The 17,229-nt window shown below is 45.9% G+C and overlaps 1 protein-coding gene across 1 annotated transcript in view; it reads right to left on the minus strand.

Moving 5' to 3' along the window:
- The window catches only part of amz2 (archaelysin family metallopeptidase 2), a 31,235-nt gene extending 15,625 nt beyond the window's left edge, over positions 1 to 15,610 (minus strand). Inside the window, exons 1-3 of the mRNA XM_033043973.1 lie at positions 15,221 to 15,610; positions 13,743 to 14,042; positions 11,148 to 11,324 (exon numbers count right to left, since the gene is read on the minus strand). Of these exons, the coding sequence (XP_032899864.1) occupies positions 11,148 to 11,324; positions 13,743 to 14,042; positions 15,221 to 15,223 (480 nt within the window). The 5' untranslated portion in view covers positions 15,224 to 15,610. The remainder of the gene's footprint in view (positions 1 to 11,147; positions 11,325 to 13,742; positions 14,043 to 15,220) is intronic.
- Between the last annotated feature and the right edge of the window lie 1,619 nt (positions 15,611 to 17,229).

The following is a 17,229-nucleotide window of genomic DNA, read 5'->3' on the forward strand; positions in this document are numbered from 1 at the left end:
AAGGGGGAAATCCTTTAGGACAGAGATGAGAAAAACATTTTTCACACAGAGAGTGGTGAATCTCTGGAATTCTCTGCCACAGAAGGTAGTTGAGGTCAGTTCATTGGCTATATTTAAGAGGGAGTTAGATGTGGCCCTTGTGTATGGAGAGAAGGCAGGTACAGGATACTGAGTTGGATGATCAGCCATGATCATATTGAATGGTGGTGCAGGCTAGAAGGGCCGAATGGCCTACTCCTGCACTTAATTTCCATGCTTCTATGTTTCCCTCTCCTCACCCCTCTCCCTCTCCCACCCATCCCTCTCTCCCCCACCCCCCTTCCCTCTCTACCACCACCCCCTTACCCCTACCCCTCTGTCCCTCTTTCACCACTCCCCCTACCCCTCCCTCCCCACTCTTCCACTTCTCTCCCCTTACCCCACCCCTCTCCCTCCCTCACCCCTCTCTCTTCCCCTCCCTGTCCCACCCCTTCCCCTACCCCTTTGTCCCTCTTCCACCACTCCCGCTACCCCTCCCTCCCCACTCTTCCACTTCTCTCCTCCCCCTCTCCCTCTCCTCACCCCTCTTCCATCCCTCTCTCCCCCACCCCTTCCCTCTCTACCCCACCCCCTTCCCTCTCTCCCACGCCCCCTTCCCCTCTGTCCCTCTTCCACCACTCCCCCTACCCCTCCCTCTCCCACTTCTCTTCCCTTACCCCACCCCTCTCCCTCCCTCACCCCCCCTCCCTTCCCCTCTCTCCCCCACCCCTTCCCCTACCTCTCTGTCCCTCTTCCACCACTCCCCCTGTCCCTCTTCCACCACTCCTGCTACCCCTCTCCCCCTCCCTCCCCTCTCTACCACTTCTCTCTCCCCCCACCCCTCTCCCCCTCCAATTCCACTCTCCCCCTCCCTCCCCTCTCTTCCACTTCTCTCTCCCCCCACCCCTCTCCCCCTCCAATTCCACTCTCCCCCTCCCTCCACACTCTTCCCCCTCTCCCTCCTCATTCCCTTACCGTGCACAGTCTCTGTCTTTAAGAAGGAACTACAGATGCTGGAAAATCGACGGTAGACATAAAAAAAGCTGGATAAACTCAGCGGGTGCGGCAGCATCTATGGAGCGAATTGAATGGTCAATGTTTTTGGCCGAAACCCGGAAGAAGGGTTTCGGCCAAAAACGTTGCCCTTTTCCTTCGGTCCATAGATGCTGCTGCACCCGCTGAGTTTATCCAGCTTTTTTGTTGTTGTACCAGCCTCTCTCTCTGCCCTTTTCTCTTCTCTCGACTCATGCACGCCCGCTCCAACCGCTCCCCCCCCCCTTCACCTCTCTCCCCCATCCTCTTCTCCCCTCCCCCTCTCCCTCTCCACCCTCCTCCTCCCCTTCCTCACAAAATATTTTTTGTGGGGGCGGGTCCTCAGTGTGTGTGACTGTTTGTGGAGGCGGCCACGCGCTCTCCATTCAAGAAGACGCTCATCTGTTTGTGGAGGCGCGTGCTTAGTATGTGACCAAAGATCTTATAGCGGAGCTCTCCGCTACAAGATCTTTGTGTGTGACGACACACGCTCCGCCCCCACCTTTGGTGCAGGAGGCGCGCGCAGCATCTGAACGCTCAGCGAATATTCGAATTCTTCACTAACCGTCATTCTGACTTTGCTTGTGAAGAGAAAAGTCCTGAATTGCATTTGTCTGATGCAGGAAGATTGTTCCCGATGTTGGGGATGTCCAGGACAAGCGGGTCACAGTTTAAGGATAAAGGGGAAATCCTTTAGTACTGAGATGAGGAAAACATTTTTCACACAGAGAGTGGTGAGTCTCTGGAACTCTCTGCCACAGAAGGTAGTTGAGGTCAGTTCATTGGCTATATTTAAGAGGGAGTTAGATGTGGCCCTTGTGGCTAAAGGGATCAGGGGGTACGGAGAGAAGGCAGGTACAGGATACTGAGTTGGATGATCAGCCATGATCATATTGAATGGTGGTGCAGGCTCGAAGGGCCGAATGGCCTACTCCTGCACTTAATTTCCATGCTTCTATGTTTCCCTCTCCTCACCCCTCTCCCTCTCCCACCCATCCCTCTCTCCCCCACCCCCCTTCCCTCTCTACCACCACCCCCTTACCCCTACCCCTCTGTCCCTCTTTCACCACTCCCCCTACCCCTCCCTCCCCACTCTTCCACTTCTATCCCCTTACCCGACACCTCTCCCTCCCCTACCCCTCTCTCTTCCGCTCCCTTCCCCTCTCTCCCCCACCCCTTCCCCTCTGTCCCTCTTCCAACCACTCCCCCGTCCCTCTTCTACCACTCCCGCTACCCCTCTACCCCTCCCTCCCTCCCCACTCTTCCACTTCTCTCCCACTCTCTCCTCACCCCTCTCCCATTCCTCTCTCCCCCACCCCCCTTCCCTCTCTACCCCACCCCCTTCCCTCTCTCCCCCCACCCCCTTCCCCCTATCCCTCTGTCCCTCTTCCATCACTCCCCCTACCCCTCTCCTCCTCCCTCCCCACTCTTCCACTTCTCTCCCCCTTCCCCTCCACTCTCCCTCCCCACTCTTTCCCCTCTCTCCCCACCCCTCTCCCCCTCCCTCCCTCCTCCCCATCTTCCCCATCCCCCCTCCCCCACATCTCTCTCCCCATCTCTCACCCCCTACCCCGCTCTCCTTTCCCTCCCAAATCTATCCCGTTTCCTCCTCCTCCTCTCCCCTCCCTCCCCTCTTCTCACCCCCCCCCCCCCCCCCCCCCCCCCGCAAACGCCATTGGGGAAACAGGCCCAACGGGCCTGCACTTGGTCTAGTACTTCTTAAAATTAGATTCAGTTATTCACACAATTACTGGCCAATTCCCTCATTTGATATTAAAACTACTGGGCTTATTTTAATATTTGCATCTCTTGGCTGGTAAAAACATTTTAGAAATTCAAGCAATAGTTTTTCTTTGTCCATTCATTTCCTAAGATTCTTCTAAAACCTGCTCCAAATAGAGAACAACAAATAATGTATTCATCGTATATTGTCCAGTAACGTCTGGCTTAATTAATTAATAAAAAGTATCTAACTAACATGGTCATAAAAATTCAGTTATGATATAGGAGATCAATGTCAGAATGTTTTTTTTAAAATTCTGGTTCCAAATAGAGACCATGTCCTACACTGATCCATTAGTTGGTTTCTATCTAGGAGGCTCAAGATAACAGCATGTTGGAGAATTTGGACAAGCAGTTGATTCTGACCAGTTCCATTGAGACAAACGAAATTCAGACAGCAGACGATGCTTCAGGTTGGGACCCTTCACCAGTTTGAAGAAGGGTCCTGACCAAAACGTTGTCAATACATGTCCCTCCACAAAAACAACGCATTGTTCCTTGGTAACTGGTCCAACCAATCCTTTGTTCCCTTGACTGCCAGGTAAGATTACCTGGAAATGATGAGAATGTGGTTAAATAAGTGAGTACAAGCAGCAGCAAATTGGATGGCGTGTATAGCCAAGATGAAACAGAAATTGGGAACGTGGGAGCGGTGCTCCTTCTTGACAATGCGAAAGTGCCTGATCACCAGACATGTCATGTTCTTGGTGTTATTGTATGTGATGCAAGTGGGGCCATAACGTGCCTATGCTGCAGAAGTCCTATATCTCAGCTGGAGATACAAATTGAATTGTGGCCACAGTCACACAATGTACAACTCTCCAAAGTAGGGTTGGGAGCAAAACTGCACTCAACATAGCCCTTGAAGACTACCACTGTGTATGGCGGAAGCAACCGGGGGTAAGCCTTTGATAGCAAACAAAATGTGTCATTACACCTTGTTGAGATAGAATATTTTATTCAGTTCAACTATAACATAATACGTGTCCCTTGAAGAAAAGTTCACGCATAAAAAGATCATTGACCACAAGTCAATCAGGCAGTGGTCTGAATAGAATGTCGCCAAAAGTGCTATCCTCAGCTAAGACCCTGTTCTGCAGTGTCAAGAGGTGGGAAGACCCCATACTGTGGCCTTTCCCTACTAATTTTTTCAATAGTGGCACCAAGGTACAATGAATGCCTCAGCAAGTAGTTCCGCATTTGCCAGTCTGCAGCACTTCATTGGAGCCAACTCCCTGTACGAGAAGGTTACGTTTCAGGAAACTAAAGTGCAGTTTTCACCAAGATGCTGATCAGAGCTCTTTTAAAAAAACCTAATATATACATGTTTTCTAAATTAGCATTTTATGTGTCCAGTTAAACAGGTTTAACATATTCTGCCAAGTTACAGTACATAAATTTTTTTTTTTATCAGTTTCCTCTCCTGACTACACAGCTGCATTTCAGTACTTAAATCAGCTGATGAAACTGTTTTACTTCCCCAATAATCTCTTATTCACATGGCATGTTTGACTGGCAGTGATCTTTTTTCAATAGGAAGTTAAAAAATATTTAAAATGTTGATTCTTGTTAAATCTGCATTGTCAGGTGGTGTGAGCAGGGGAAACATTATTAGGGCAATGACCCTGATATCTATTTCATCTTTTCATACACCAGGGATTGGAAATTCAGTTATCACCTTATCATACACTGTCCACGTTATTTGGAATGGAATGGAATACTTTATTGTCACATGTGACTAGGCAGAGTGAAATTATTTGCTTGCACACCCAATGAATACAAATAGCAGCCACCTACAGCGCTGACAAAGTTACAAAGCAACTCCTGCCGCCCCCTACAACGGTTCCCCCATGCCGAGTCCTCATTGCCCTTTGTTCTTGCCATAGCTATGACATTCTTGCCATAGAGGGAGTACAGAGAAGGTTCACCAGACTGATTCCTGGGATGTCAGGACTTTCATATGAAGAAAGACTGGATAGACTCGGCTTGTACTCGCTAGAATTTAGAAGATTGAGGGAGGATCTTATAGAAACGTACAAAATTCTTAAGGGGTTGGACAGGCTAGATGCGGGAAGATTGTTCCCGATGTTGGGGAAGTCCAGAACAAGGGGTCACAGTTTAAGGATAAGGGGGAAATCTTTTAGGACCGAGATGAGAAAAACATTTTTCACACAGAGAGTGGTGAATCTCTGGAATTCTCTGCCACAGAAGGTAGTTGAGGCCAGTTCATTGTCTATATTTAAGAGGGAGTTAGATGTGGCCCTTGTGGCTAAAGGGATCAGGGGGTATGGAGAGAAGGCAGGTACAGGATACTGAGTTGGATGATCAGCCATGATCATATTGAATGGCTGTGCAGGCTCGAAGGGCCGAATGGCCTACTCCTGCACCTATTTTCTATGTTTCTATGTTTCTCCCACCCTCCCCAATATAATATGTTATATTATACTGATATGGTGACAATGGTGACCCACATACATTTGCAAATAAGCATGATGTGTGCTGTGCATATGTTCTCCTAACTTGTTCAGCAAAGAAAATTCAAAATAATTATAAATGTAAATTAAGCATTAAACAGATTTTTAAGCAATCATATGGAATGATTTTCAGAAAATTTAGAACATAAGAAAGAGTACGTCCATTTGTATTTGGCTCACATACCCACTCTGTTATTCAACAAATGTGACCGATATTTTTCCTCAGCACCCCTTCCCTGCACCAATTCTCTATCAAAAAGTTCCCTTCGTGTCTGAAAATCCATTCACTTTTCACTTGAATATTCGCACTCTGAGCATCTGAAGCCTAACTGGGTGGAGAATTCTAAAGATTCACTACGCCGTGGAGAAGAAATTTCTTCTGTCCTTTACTGCTGATCTTTAATTTTGAATCTTTGATCATCAATCCATATCTACCATGCGAAAGGGCATGAGAATTTATTTTAACCTATCAATGAGATAATCGCTCATTCCTTTAAATGCTGCACATTTTCTATAACAATATAAGGTTCCTTAGGTAGGGATACCAAACCTATACACAACATTCTACATATCCTCTCATTTTTGCGTTAAACAGATGGAGCAAGACAGAGAGATAGAATAATAAAATCATACAGCATGGACACAGGCTTTTTGGTCCAGTAAGTCTGCACCGACCATCAAGCACCTTGTGAGAGAGTAAAAGTTCAGAGACAGCAAATCCCAGAAAGAAGAGACAAAGATGGTAAGTTTAGGGAACATTGATTAATGAAGGATGTTGAAAGTTTGATCTGGGAAAAGCAAGAAGTGTTTGGCAGTTAATGGAAATTGGTATTGAACGAATCATTAGAAGTTTCTGGCGTATTGGAGAGAATTAAGGAAAATAATAAATAAACTGCTGGATGAACTCAGGTCCTGATGCAGGATCTAGACCCAAGAATATCAACCACTTATTTGCCTCCACAGATACAGCTTGATCCGTGGGGATCTTCCATCAAATTTTTTTTTGCTCCAGATTCCAGCATCTGCAGTCTTTCTTTCCAACTTGAAAAGCAAGAGAGGAGATTTTTGGTGCTCCGACAGAGATTTTTGTATCTTTGTCAGCCTCATGTCACATGCCAGAAGAGGGAAGGATAGTTAATGTTGCCCCAATGTTCAAAAAAAGATGGGATAAGCATGGAAGCTACAGGCCAATTAATTTTATGTCAGTTGAATAGAAGTTGTTGGGAAAAGATTCTGAGGGACAAAATTTAAGTTCACTTGGAAAGGCAGAGACTGATTAGGTGTCATGTTTAAGAAAGAACTGCAGATGCTGGAAAAATCGAAGGTAGACAAAAATGCTGATGAAACTCAGCGGGGGAGGCAGCATCTATGGAGCGAAGGAATAGGTGACGTTTCAGGTCGAGACCTGCGCTTGGTCTCACCGATGTACTGCTCTACATCGGTGAGACCAAGCGCAGGCTTGGTGATCGCTTCGACCAACACCTCCGCTGAGTTCTTTTTTTTTAAATTTCAAAATAGACTTTATTCAGGTAAAAAATATATACAATACATGAACCATACGAAAATATGTATCCAACATTTTCGGAGGCTATACAAATTGTTCAATATAGTCTATATACATTGTTCAAATTTCAAGAATCTGCCCCCCCCCCCCCCCTTTGCCACTCATGTGGCCCACTGGCGTGGGATCCCTTCCCTTATTTTGAAGGACGTCTCCACCTCACCCTGCCCCCCATGTTCGCTCAGTTCGCTTTAACCAACCTGATCTCCCGGTGGCTCAGCACTTAAACTCCCCCGCCCATTACGAATCCGACCTTTCTGCCCTGGGCCTCCTCTATGGCCAGAGTCAGTCCCACCGTAAATTGGAGGAGCAGCACCTCATAGTTCGCTTGGGTAGTTTACACCCCAGCGGTATGAACATTGACTTCTCCAATTTCAGATAGTCCTTGCTTTCTTCCTCCTTCCCCTCCGCTTCCCAGCTCTCCCACAGCCTGCTGTCTCCGCCTCTTCCTTTCTTCTTCCCGCCCCCCCCCCCCCCCCCCCACATTAGTCTGAAAATGTCTCGACCCGAAATGTCACCTATTCTTTCGCTCCATAGATGCTGCCTCACCTGCTGAGTTTCTGCAGCTTTGTCTACCTCTATTTAGGATTCAGTATGGTTTTGTGCTGGGAATATCATGTCTCTCAAAACTGACTTATTTTTTTTAGGATGATAACCAAGATTGATAAAAGCTGAGAGGTAGATGTGGTTTACATAGACTTAAGCAAAATTTTCGATATAACCTCACTTTTTCTGTTTATTAAAATTCATATTTTATATCTCATCTAGTTTAAACAAAAAAGCATTATATTTATATATCTATACAACACCATCACTCTCGAACATTATTTCTCTGTTGCACAATATTACAGCTCTAAGATAACTATTCTACTATGCTTTTACATATCCTTTATGATTTCTATTGACATCTGCACCTTTGCTTTCAGAGATCCAATACCCTAATGTGTGTCATATTAGTTAGTCACACTTTTATTCTTGTTGTGATACCTTAATCTCTAAATCACAAGCAGGGCTAGAAATTAGCGGTTGCCCGGGTGCCACTGACCACCCAAAGTGCCGCCGGGCAGCCTAAAGGCCGACTCATTTTGCCTGGCTTGGCACGCAGATACTGGTTTATACAGTAGACACAAAAAACTGGAGTAACTCAGCGGGTCTGGCAGCATCTCTGGAGAAAAGGAACGTGACGTTTTGTGTCGGCGACAGTTGTGGGAAAGATGCTAAGTGTGGCGTGACGGAGGGTCGGAGCGAATGACGGGCCCCGCATAGCAGCAGCAGCGGCGACGGCGGCTCCACCTCCTCCTCCTCCCGCCCGGCCTGATAACGGCCGCTGCCTGCCCCTCCGCCAACGGCGCTTTCAAAACAAACCCTTGGAGGAGGGAGACGTGCCAATAATACTCTTGGCAGACATGCACCGCAGCCAATATCGATCCCTGCTCTCCGGCGCTGCAATCGCTGCCGAACCGCCACTGGACCATCCCCGTCCCCACCCGAGAGCCCCCCCCCCCACGCCCGAGGGCGGCCAGAGACGTCGGGAGTCAGACGGGAGCTGTGCCCCCATGCCCAAAGCCAGCGCAGAGAAGCAGCGCAAAACCCAGGTCAACTCTGCCTTTCCCGCCAGGTTAACCTACAGCCCTGTCTTGATTGAGACAGGGCTGTAGGCGAGACAGGCAGAGTTGAGCTGCATTTAGCGCTGGATTGTGCCTCTGAAGCCTCGCGCGTGTGTGTGAGTGTGCGCGGCTGCCAAGATATTCTGTCCCCCGGTCCCCTCCATATTTTGATAGCGATTTCCGTGCCTGACAGGGACAGCCAAGGTAGCGATGATGCCGGTGTTGTCCGAGGAGCGCTGGCCTTCCTTCCCACCTCCTCTGCCCCTTCCTCTCTCTCTCTCTCTCTCTCTCTCTTGTATGCCCCCCTCCAGCCCCCTTATCCTGAGACCCCTCCTCTCCATCCTGCACTGATCCCCATTCCTGCCTCTATTCAGTCCTCACTGACATCCCCTGTGCTCCCCCCCTCATCTACCACCCCCCCCCCCCCCCCCCCCATCTATTCATCCTGCACTGATCTCCCTATCTACCTCGCATTGATTATCCTGCCACTCCCCCATCAATCCTACACTGGTCCCCCAATTCATCCTGTACTGACCCCTCTTCCCATCCATCCTGCACTGCTCCTCCCCTTCATCCTGCACTGCTTCCCCCATCCATCCTGCACAGATCCCCCCCATTCAACCCCACTGTCATCCCCCGTGCTCTCCCCTCACAGTTTTACCTACTCCAACCAACACGCACTAATTCCCCCGGCCTCAATCCATCCATTCCGCACCGATTGCCGTCTCAAGCCCCCCCCCCCCCCCCACCCCCACTACCATCTATCCATCCTGCACTGATGCACCCCCAACCCTCCCCCTCCCAACCCTATTGTGCTGGAAATGCCTTCAGAGCTAATATTGACTATGTTTGATAACGGAATGCAATCAAATATGTTTTAATTCCCAATGTTATTATTTGTTTTAGTCCATAAAGATGAATTAAATAGTGAACACGTGAAACATTAAAACCGCAGTGTTCGATTGTCACTGCTACCGTTAACACGTTATTACAGAATTCATTTTAATAGCAAATCAATGCTCTTAATATGGAGTATCAGTACTGTAGTTATTTAATGAGCAACATTCACAACTATATGTTGGATTTATCCAGGTTTTACTTCTACAGTCAGTCATATACATCACAAATTTGATCAGGTGATATTTCAGTTGAAATCTTAACGTTAATTCTGAAGTGGGAATGATGGAAAAAGCGTTTATCAACAATTTAAAAAAAAAATTGTTGCTTACAAACTGGGTATCTTCATTGCTGTTCACAACACATACATCTAATCTGAATGTCCGGTAATGTGGTGTCTTGACACCTTTAAATATATTACAAAAGAACATTTGCTGCATTTATGTCCTTTGGTCATCTCTTGTTAGTTTGTGTAATGTTTAACCTGTCAGATGGGTATAGTCAGTTTTAACAGCTATTATCATAAAATGCCTTTAGAAAATTCCTTGCAACCTGTATATTTTGTTGTGGATAAATTATGTGGGAAGCGAGAGTGTTTCTGTACCAATAGCAATAACGACCCATGCTATGGCCATGTCATGATCATTTTCGGTCCTTCACAGAAAACATGCTTGCATCAATCTGCAGTGTGCATGGTTAAGCATATATGTTATCATGGTCCAGGATTTATTGACACAAGTTGATCATACGCTGAATAATTCAACCACATTTTTGTTTGGAAGTGGAAAGAAATAATAAAAATTGCATTCATTGCAATGTGTAAAAAGAATTGAGATATTGTATTATAATTTTGCTGCATGTCATTGTGGTATATATCATGTCTTGATTGGTGAATATGTTAGTTTGTGATTTTATTTGAAACAGAAATAATATGTGAATGCTTGATTGAGCATAATTCCGACTGGTAACTACGCACTTCGTCCGAGCACGCGTCATGCAAGCCATCTTAAATGACCACCTAAACTGTTATTTGGCAACCTAAAAAGCTGCCAAGGTTGCCCGGCTGGCGAAAAAAAGTTAAGTGAGAGCAGACAAGGCACAAAATCTAAGGTTAGACATCAGTACAATATCACCAAATATGCCACTAACAGATAAAATGTAAAACTGAATCCCCAGTTGACCTCCCAAAAGCATGCAAAAGATTTTCTATCACATTTTCAAAGAGAGTAAGAAATCCTCAGGATTTTGCAAAATCCAATCTCTCACATGAGTACTACAAAAACAAATTATCTAATGGTCACTGTTTTGTAAAAATTGCAGCGGTCAATTTGTTCTTTGGCCACCGCAGTAGCCATTGTAAAAATTAACATCTGAATTTCTTATACAAAAGTGACCACATTTTAAAATGTATCTCCTTGTTTGTAATGCCCTGAGATTCTGAAAAAACAGGCAATCTTGCTCCATATTTCTTAGATCAGCAGTACTGATCATTGCATAATCAGCAGTACTGATCATTGCATTCTGAATATTTATGTTGAGCAATATTCCTAAGCCACCCAAAATTTAATTATGAAGCACTGTACAACATACCTCTGTATTGAACAGCATAATAGGTTCCTGATTTTGAAATCTAACCATATTAAAGTTAAATCAATGTGATGAAATTATAAAGGATTAATTGTAAAAACGCAACTTCCACAAATTAATGAATGATTTGCCAAATTTACATTGAAACATTTCATATTTCCTTGATTAAAAAAGCAACTCAAACACTACCTTAAATCTCTCTTTAATATCAAAGTTGATGGCACACTGCAGCTTTCGTAGGCATATAGGGCATAAGTCAATAGGGCGCCGATCGGACTCTTCTAAATGGTTGGATCCCTGCACAATGCATTGCAGCCACTGGCAGTGCTGCATGCCAAAAATGTGCCCAATTTCATGAGTTAAAGTCTGTAAATACATAAATATTTTTGTAACTAATTCTGATGTAAAACCATGAGGAGTAATTTAAAAAAAATGTATAAAGCAATTTTGTAATATATCTAAAAACTGTAATAAATGCATTTGTCCACTTTAACAGAACTTAGTCGAACCTCCACTCTCCATAAGTGTATTGCAGTGATATTTTTGTTCAAGATTACTACAAAGAGAGAGGAGAGAGAATGAGAGAGGAGAGGAGAGAGAGAGATAGTAGGGGAGAGGGAGACAGGAGAGGAGAAAGAGAGAGAGAAAAATGAAAAAGAGAGAAAAAGGAAGAGAGAGAAAAAGAGAGAGAAGAGAGAGAAAAAAAAAGATAAAAAAAGAAAAAGATAGATTCCTACCGTCAATATACAGTTGCTAGACAGGGCAAGATTGATTTACCAAAGGGACATGAGGGAATGTTGTGTGCTCTGTCTCACAGTGATATTGCTCGCCCTAAGCTCTCCAGGCTCTCTCCTGGAGCCCATACCTGGAACATCTAGCATGGAAGTGATGTATCTTCTATCTCCCAAGGGAATTCACCTCCATTATCATGACTGAGGTCTACATCCTGTCCCAGCAGATGTTCGGCATTTGCTTTAAAAGGACCAATAATACTGGTACCCAAGAAGAGTTAGGTGACATGCATCAATGACTACTGACTGGTGGCACTAATATCCAGAGTGATGAACTGCTCTGTGGGGTTTGAGACACATATCAACTTCTACCTTAAAGAGGACCTAGTTTATCACAGATGTTAGCAAGAAAAATTAAAATATTTTAATGGATATTATTGGATAAAATTTATATTATTTCATAACAATTAACATTTGATTGATCCAAGAATCTACAGTAATTATCCTCCATGGTCTTAAACACTTCATTCAGCTGCACTTTCAGTATTGTTTATCAAACAGTACATTGCTACTGACCTACAAAGGAAGTCTTCTATCAAAGATGTTTTCAGTTCAGAGGTAATGGCATTCCCCAGATATCCAGTACTAAATGATACTGCAATATATTTTATTTGCACCATTTGTTTTATCTACTCCTTTTCAACTAGGGACTGGAATAAAGGAATCTTAATCCTCTATCTCATGTGTCACGGTTACCCTTGAAACGTGAATTTAATTAAATACTTCAAAGCTAAATGAACAACATGGAACTATGAATTATACACCGCATTGTTTATCCTCTGAATAAAAATAACGTCACTTAATTTTCTTTCATTATATACTGTAGACAGAATATTACACCGTGAAACATACTGCAGCTTTAAAATTAGTCTTGCTATTCTATTAACTGGGACCTGAAAATTTATTTGGCATAAAGACGTAAATATGTATCATTCAGCTTCACATGCTGCATAGAGTGAAATAAAAGCCAGTAATTAAATGGATTATTCACATTGACTAGTTCAACAATTTGGCACAAAGGAAGTATGTCCACCCATATTGAAAATGTCACTTCTGTGTATGGAAACTACTGACTACCTGTAATTAAAGTTGAATAAATTAAACAGGACAGAACATACCATCCATGCTTGCAAAGAATCATGAAAAGAAACTGCAAATTTCTCAGCAGTTTGTTTTCTGTTCATGTTTCTGTTCAATACTTCTTGGGTTCAATGCATCTGATATAATCTTGCTGCATTCACTTGCATATTTTAATGTATATTTATAAAATAGAACAAGAAACATTTTTTAGTTTGGATAATGATGTTTCAAGATTATGGACTGGAATTTCACTGGTGTTGAACAGTGAACTGGAGAATAAAAATTCCAAGATTTTTAATAAAGGAATATTGGAGCTGACAGTAATTGAGGAAGGTACTCAAAATTGCTGGGGAAACTCAGCGGGTGTAGCAGCATCTATGGAGCGAAGGAAATAGGCGACGTTTCGGGCCGAAACCCTTCTTCAGACTGATGGGGGGTGGGAAGAAAGAAGGAAAAGGGGAGGAGGAGGAGGAGCCCGAGGGCGGGCGGATGGGAGGGTGGGAGGAGACAGCTAGAGGGTTAAGGAAGGGGAGGAGACAGCAAGGGCTAGCCAAATTGGGAGAATTCAATGTTAATGCCATAAGGACGCAAGGTCCCCAGACGGAATATGAGGTGCTGTTCCTCCAATTTCCGCTGTTGCTGTTGAGTAATTGAGGAAAGTTGGGTCAGCTGGATGCCAGGAGGAGGTAAGAAGAAAAAGTTAGATTGTCAGGAAATGAAATATGGAAAAGAATAAAGCTTTTATAGAATTCACTGACAGTGTTAGATGGAAATCAAGGCAGCTGTGCATCATGAACGGCTTCATTTATGGACAGAAAGAAGTGCCTAAATTATTCTTGAATCGTCAATTAACAATCAGAATCATTTTGTAATCCTGTCATTTAATCTGAGTGAAATAATTTTATAAAATCATACCAATGATCTGAATGCAAATAATATTTTCCCCAGGAACTGGTGTCTTTCTGTGCGAGTTGGTGTAATATGTGTAGAAATCTTGCTTTGGTTCAGGATGGCTCAGGATCCAATCAGACTTTGATTGTAACTCAATGGGTTTGAAAAGAATACTGTTTGCCTTAAATGCTTCTTCGAGGAGCCTTTTCACATTTGGAGTGTACTTCTGATACATGTCAATAAAGTCCTTATGATTAGAAATTAGGGCTGTCCTCAGCATCTCTTCGCTGTGTTTGATTGTCTCCATTGATAAAACAGATGACTACAAAACAAAGTTAAAATTCAGTGTTAATTTCATTTAAATGTTGATGTGAACATCACTCTGCCTATTCAATCCTCCACTACATCATTCTTCACATCACTGAACTGGCAAATGTACCTATACTTGTGTCCATGCATTCTCACTTCACCAAACCAAGCCATCATGTCTGTTTAATAATTCTACTCTCCTGCATTGTCACTCTCAAAAATAACTTTGTTCCATTTTGATCACCAGGCCTCTTATTTCCATCAAAAACTGAGGTAGAGGTTAGGAAGTAGATAGGTAGATCTACAGATATCACCTAGTAGAAATGGTGGAAGTCATTGGAACCCCAGTATGAGACCTCTCAATTGCCCAATGACAGGACTAATTGTCTGTTGGAACACTGACTTGATGATGATGTGCATTCGATAATTTCAAGCAATCTTTTACTGACGTTGTTCACAGTATCACCATCAAGTGCATATGATGGGGAAGTGGGGATAACATGGTGGCGGCCATAATCTTTGGTGGCGGCCATACTCACTATCACAATGCCTCAGTGAAGCTCAATCTATCTGAAGGTGCACTGTCACATTTTGTAGACTTTTGTGCAATCATGTGACAACTCTAGATTTTAGGTTGAGGAGCAGCAGTTAGAGATGTTTTCAGCTGTTGCTCAATTTTTAGCACTCTAATTTCACAATTAAAGATCTGACTTTCGAGACTTGAGCATAAATACCTCGGCTAACACTCCAATGTAGAACTCAAGTGAATACCAAAGACTCCATGGCATTACTCTGAAGAAACACAATGGTGTTACCCACAATTTCTCTGTTTGTTTGTCAGCAATGTCACTTCCTAAAATGCCACTGTGTGAACTCACCTGTGACACCCAGAGGTTTAAAGTTAAATTACTATTTTCAATATTTCTTTAATACCCGGTAATTGCAATTTTTTGTGGACTTTGCCCAGTCCATCGAGGGGGTATTGACCTTCCCACCACCAGGGATCTACAGGCAGCAGCACTACCTCAGATGCCACCCTACAAAGTGGGTAATTTCTAGCATTTTCTGATGTCATAATATCTGTAGAGGCACGAAACCAAACAAAAAGGATAAAAACTTGATCAATCTGTCAGAATTTTTAATCTACACTACTTTCAGGCGACAAATTTAAAACCTAGAGTAAATGATTACCATTATTTACGTGATATTTGTCTGAGAAACCTAGTCTTAAACCAGCAACTGCAGTTCCTTGGGTCTACCTAAGAGTAAGAGCACCCAAGAATTTCGACATTGCTTTCCTTCATTCTATCATCACAGTTTCATCAGTTGCCTCATTACATTCCATGCATTGTCACCTTTGCTGGGGGCAGTTTTTTCAAGCAGGCCAAACGCACACAGATCAGGAGCCGGTGCACACTCCTAGGTACAGCGGGTCCACACGCAGGCCCGAGCCACCAACCAGGTTGCCGCCGCCGCCCGCTCGCTCCATTGACCCCGCTATAAGATCTTTGCCATTGACGACGAAGCGCAGGCGTCGCGCGCCCCAGTAACCGTTAACGCGCGAGCGGAGGGCGGACGCGAGCCGTGGGAGAAAGCGCAGGTGACGGACGCGGAGTCGCGGACACGAGCCGGGGGGGGGGGGGGAAGCGCATGTGACGAGCGCGGGCAAGAGCCCGGGGAGCGCAGGTGATGGGCACGAGCCGGGGGGGGGGGGGGGGGAGCGCAGGTGATGGGCACGAGCACGAGCCGGGGGGGGAGCGCAGGTGATGGGCACGAGCCGGGGGGGGGGGAGCGCAGGTGATGAGCACGAGCCGGGGGGGGGGGGGGAGCGCAGGTGGTGGGCACGAGCCGGGGGGGGGGGGAGCGCAGGTGGTGGGCACGAGCCGGGGGGGGGTGGGGGGAGCGCAGGTGATGGGCACGAGCCGGGGGGGGGGGGGGAGCGCAGGTGATGGGCACGATCACGAGCCGGGGGGGGGGAGCGCAGGTGGTGGGCACGAGCCGGGGGGGAGTGCTGGTGGTGGGCACGAGCCGGGGGGGGAGTGCTGGTGGTGGGCACGAGCCGGGGGGGGGGGGGGGGAGCGCAGGTGGTGGGCACGAGCCGGGGGGGGGGGGGGGGGAGCGCAGGTGATGGGCACGATCACGAGCCGGGGGGGAGCGCAGGTGATGGGCACGAGCCGGGGGGGGAGCGCAGGTGATGGGCACGAGCACGAGCCGGGGGGGAGTGCTGGTGATGGGCACGAGCACGAGCCCGGGGGGGGGGGGGGATTGCTGGTGATGGGCACGAGCCGGGGAGGTGGGGGCAGGCTACGGACACGAGCCGGAGGGAGGGTGAGCAGACGACGGGCGCCTCCACCAAAGATACTAGGCCTCCACTTTCAGCAGCCGACAAGATGGAGGAGTGCGGATGTGCGCAATGGGAGCTGTGTGTGGGTTGTCTTCTCCCCAAACCAAATTTGTCATTGTCTGTATAACTGGATTTCACCCAACCCACAGCTAACAATGGACAGTTTCCTTGATCATCGTTACTCTTTCGACCCGAAACGTCACCCATTCCTTCTCTCCAGAGATGCTGCCTAACTCGCTGAGTTACTCCAGCATTTTGTGTCTGTCTTCGGTTTACGGATACGATAGAAGTTTATTTATCCCAGGTGAGAAATTGATCTGCCAACAGTCATAAAAAACACAAAATACATGAAATGAAAGCGACGAGTGGAAAGGCTTGGGGGATGTGCAAAGATTGGGGAGTGGGGGTGTGGTGGGGGGGCAGTCTCACTCTACTCTACACCAAAGATACTAAAGGTTCCTCTGGTATCTTTGCTCTACACCACGACAGGAGGGGGAGGAGTTGTAAAGTTTGATAGCCACAGGGAAGAAGGATCTTGGTGGAACCAGTCTATTGCTGAAGGTAATCCGCAGGTTGACCAGTGCAAAGATCTTATAGCGGAGCAAGATAGGCTACTCTTGCTCCGCTATAAGATCTTTGGACCAGTGTGTCATGGAGGGGGTACACGTAAAGGTCATCGGGTCAAAGGGTGTGACGCACGGAGCAGCTCAATCCGTCTGGGAGACATGGCCAAAGATCTTTGGACATGGCAGCCTCGCCATACTTAGAGAGCTCGGAAAAATGCTGAAAAGCAGGACCTCCAGGGTTGTTATCTCCGGTTTGCTTCCAGTTCCTCGTGCTGGCGAGAGCAGGAACA

This window comes from Amblyraja radiata, chromosome 26, assembly GCF_010909765.2.
Source record: "Amblyraja radiata isolate CabotCenter1 chromosome 26, sAmbRad1.1.pri, whole genome shotgun sequence".
Taxonomy (NCBI): Eukaryota; Metazoa; Chordata; class Chondrichthyes; order Rajiformes; family Rajidae; genus Amblyraja; species Amblyraja radiata.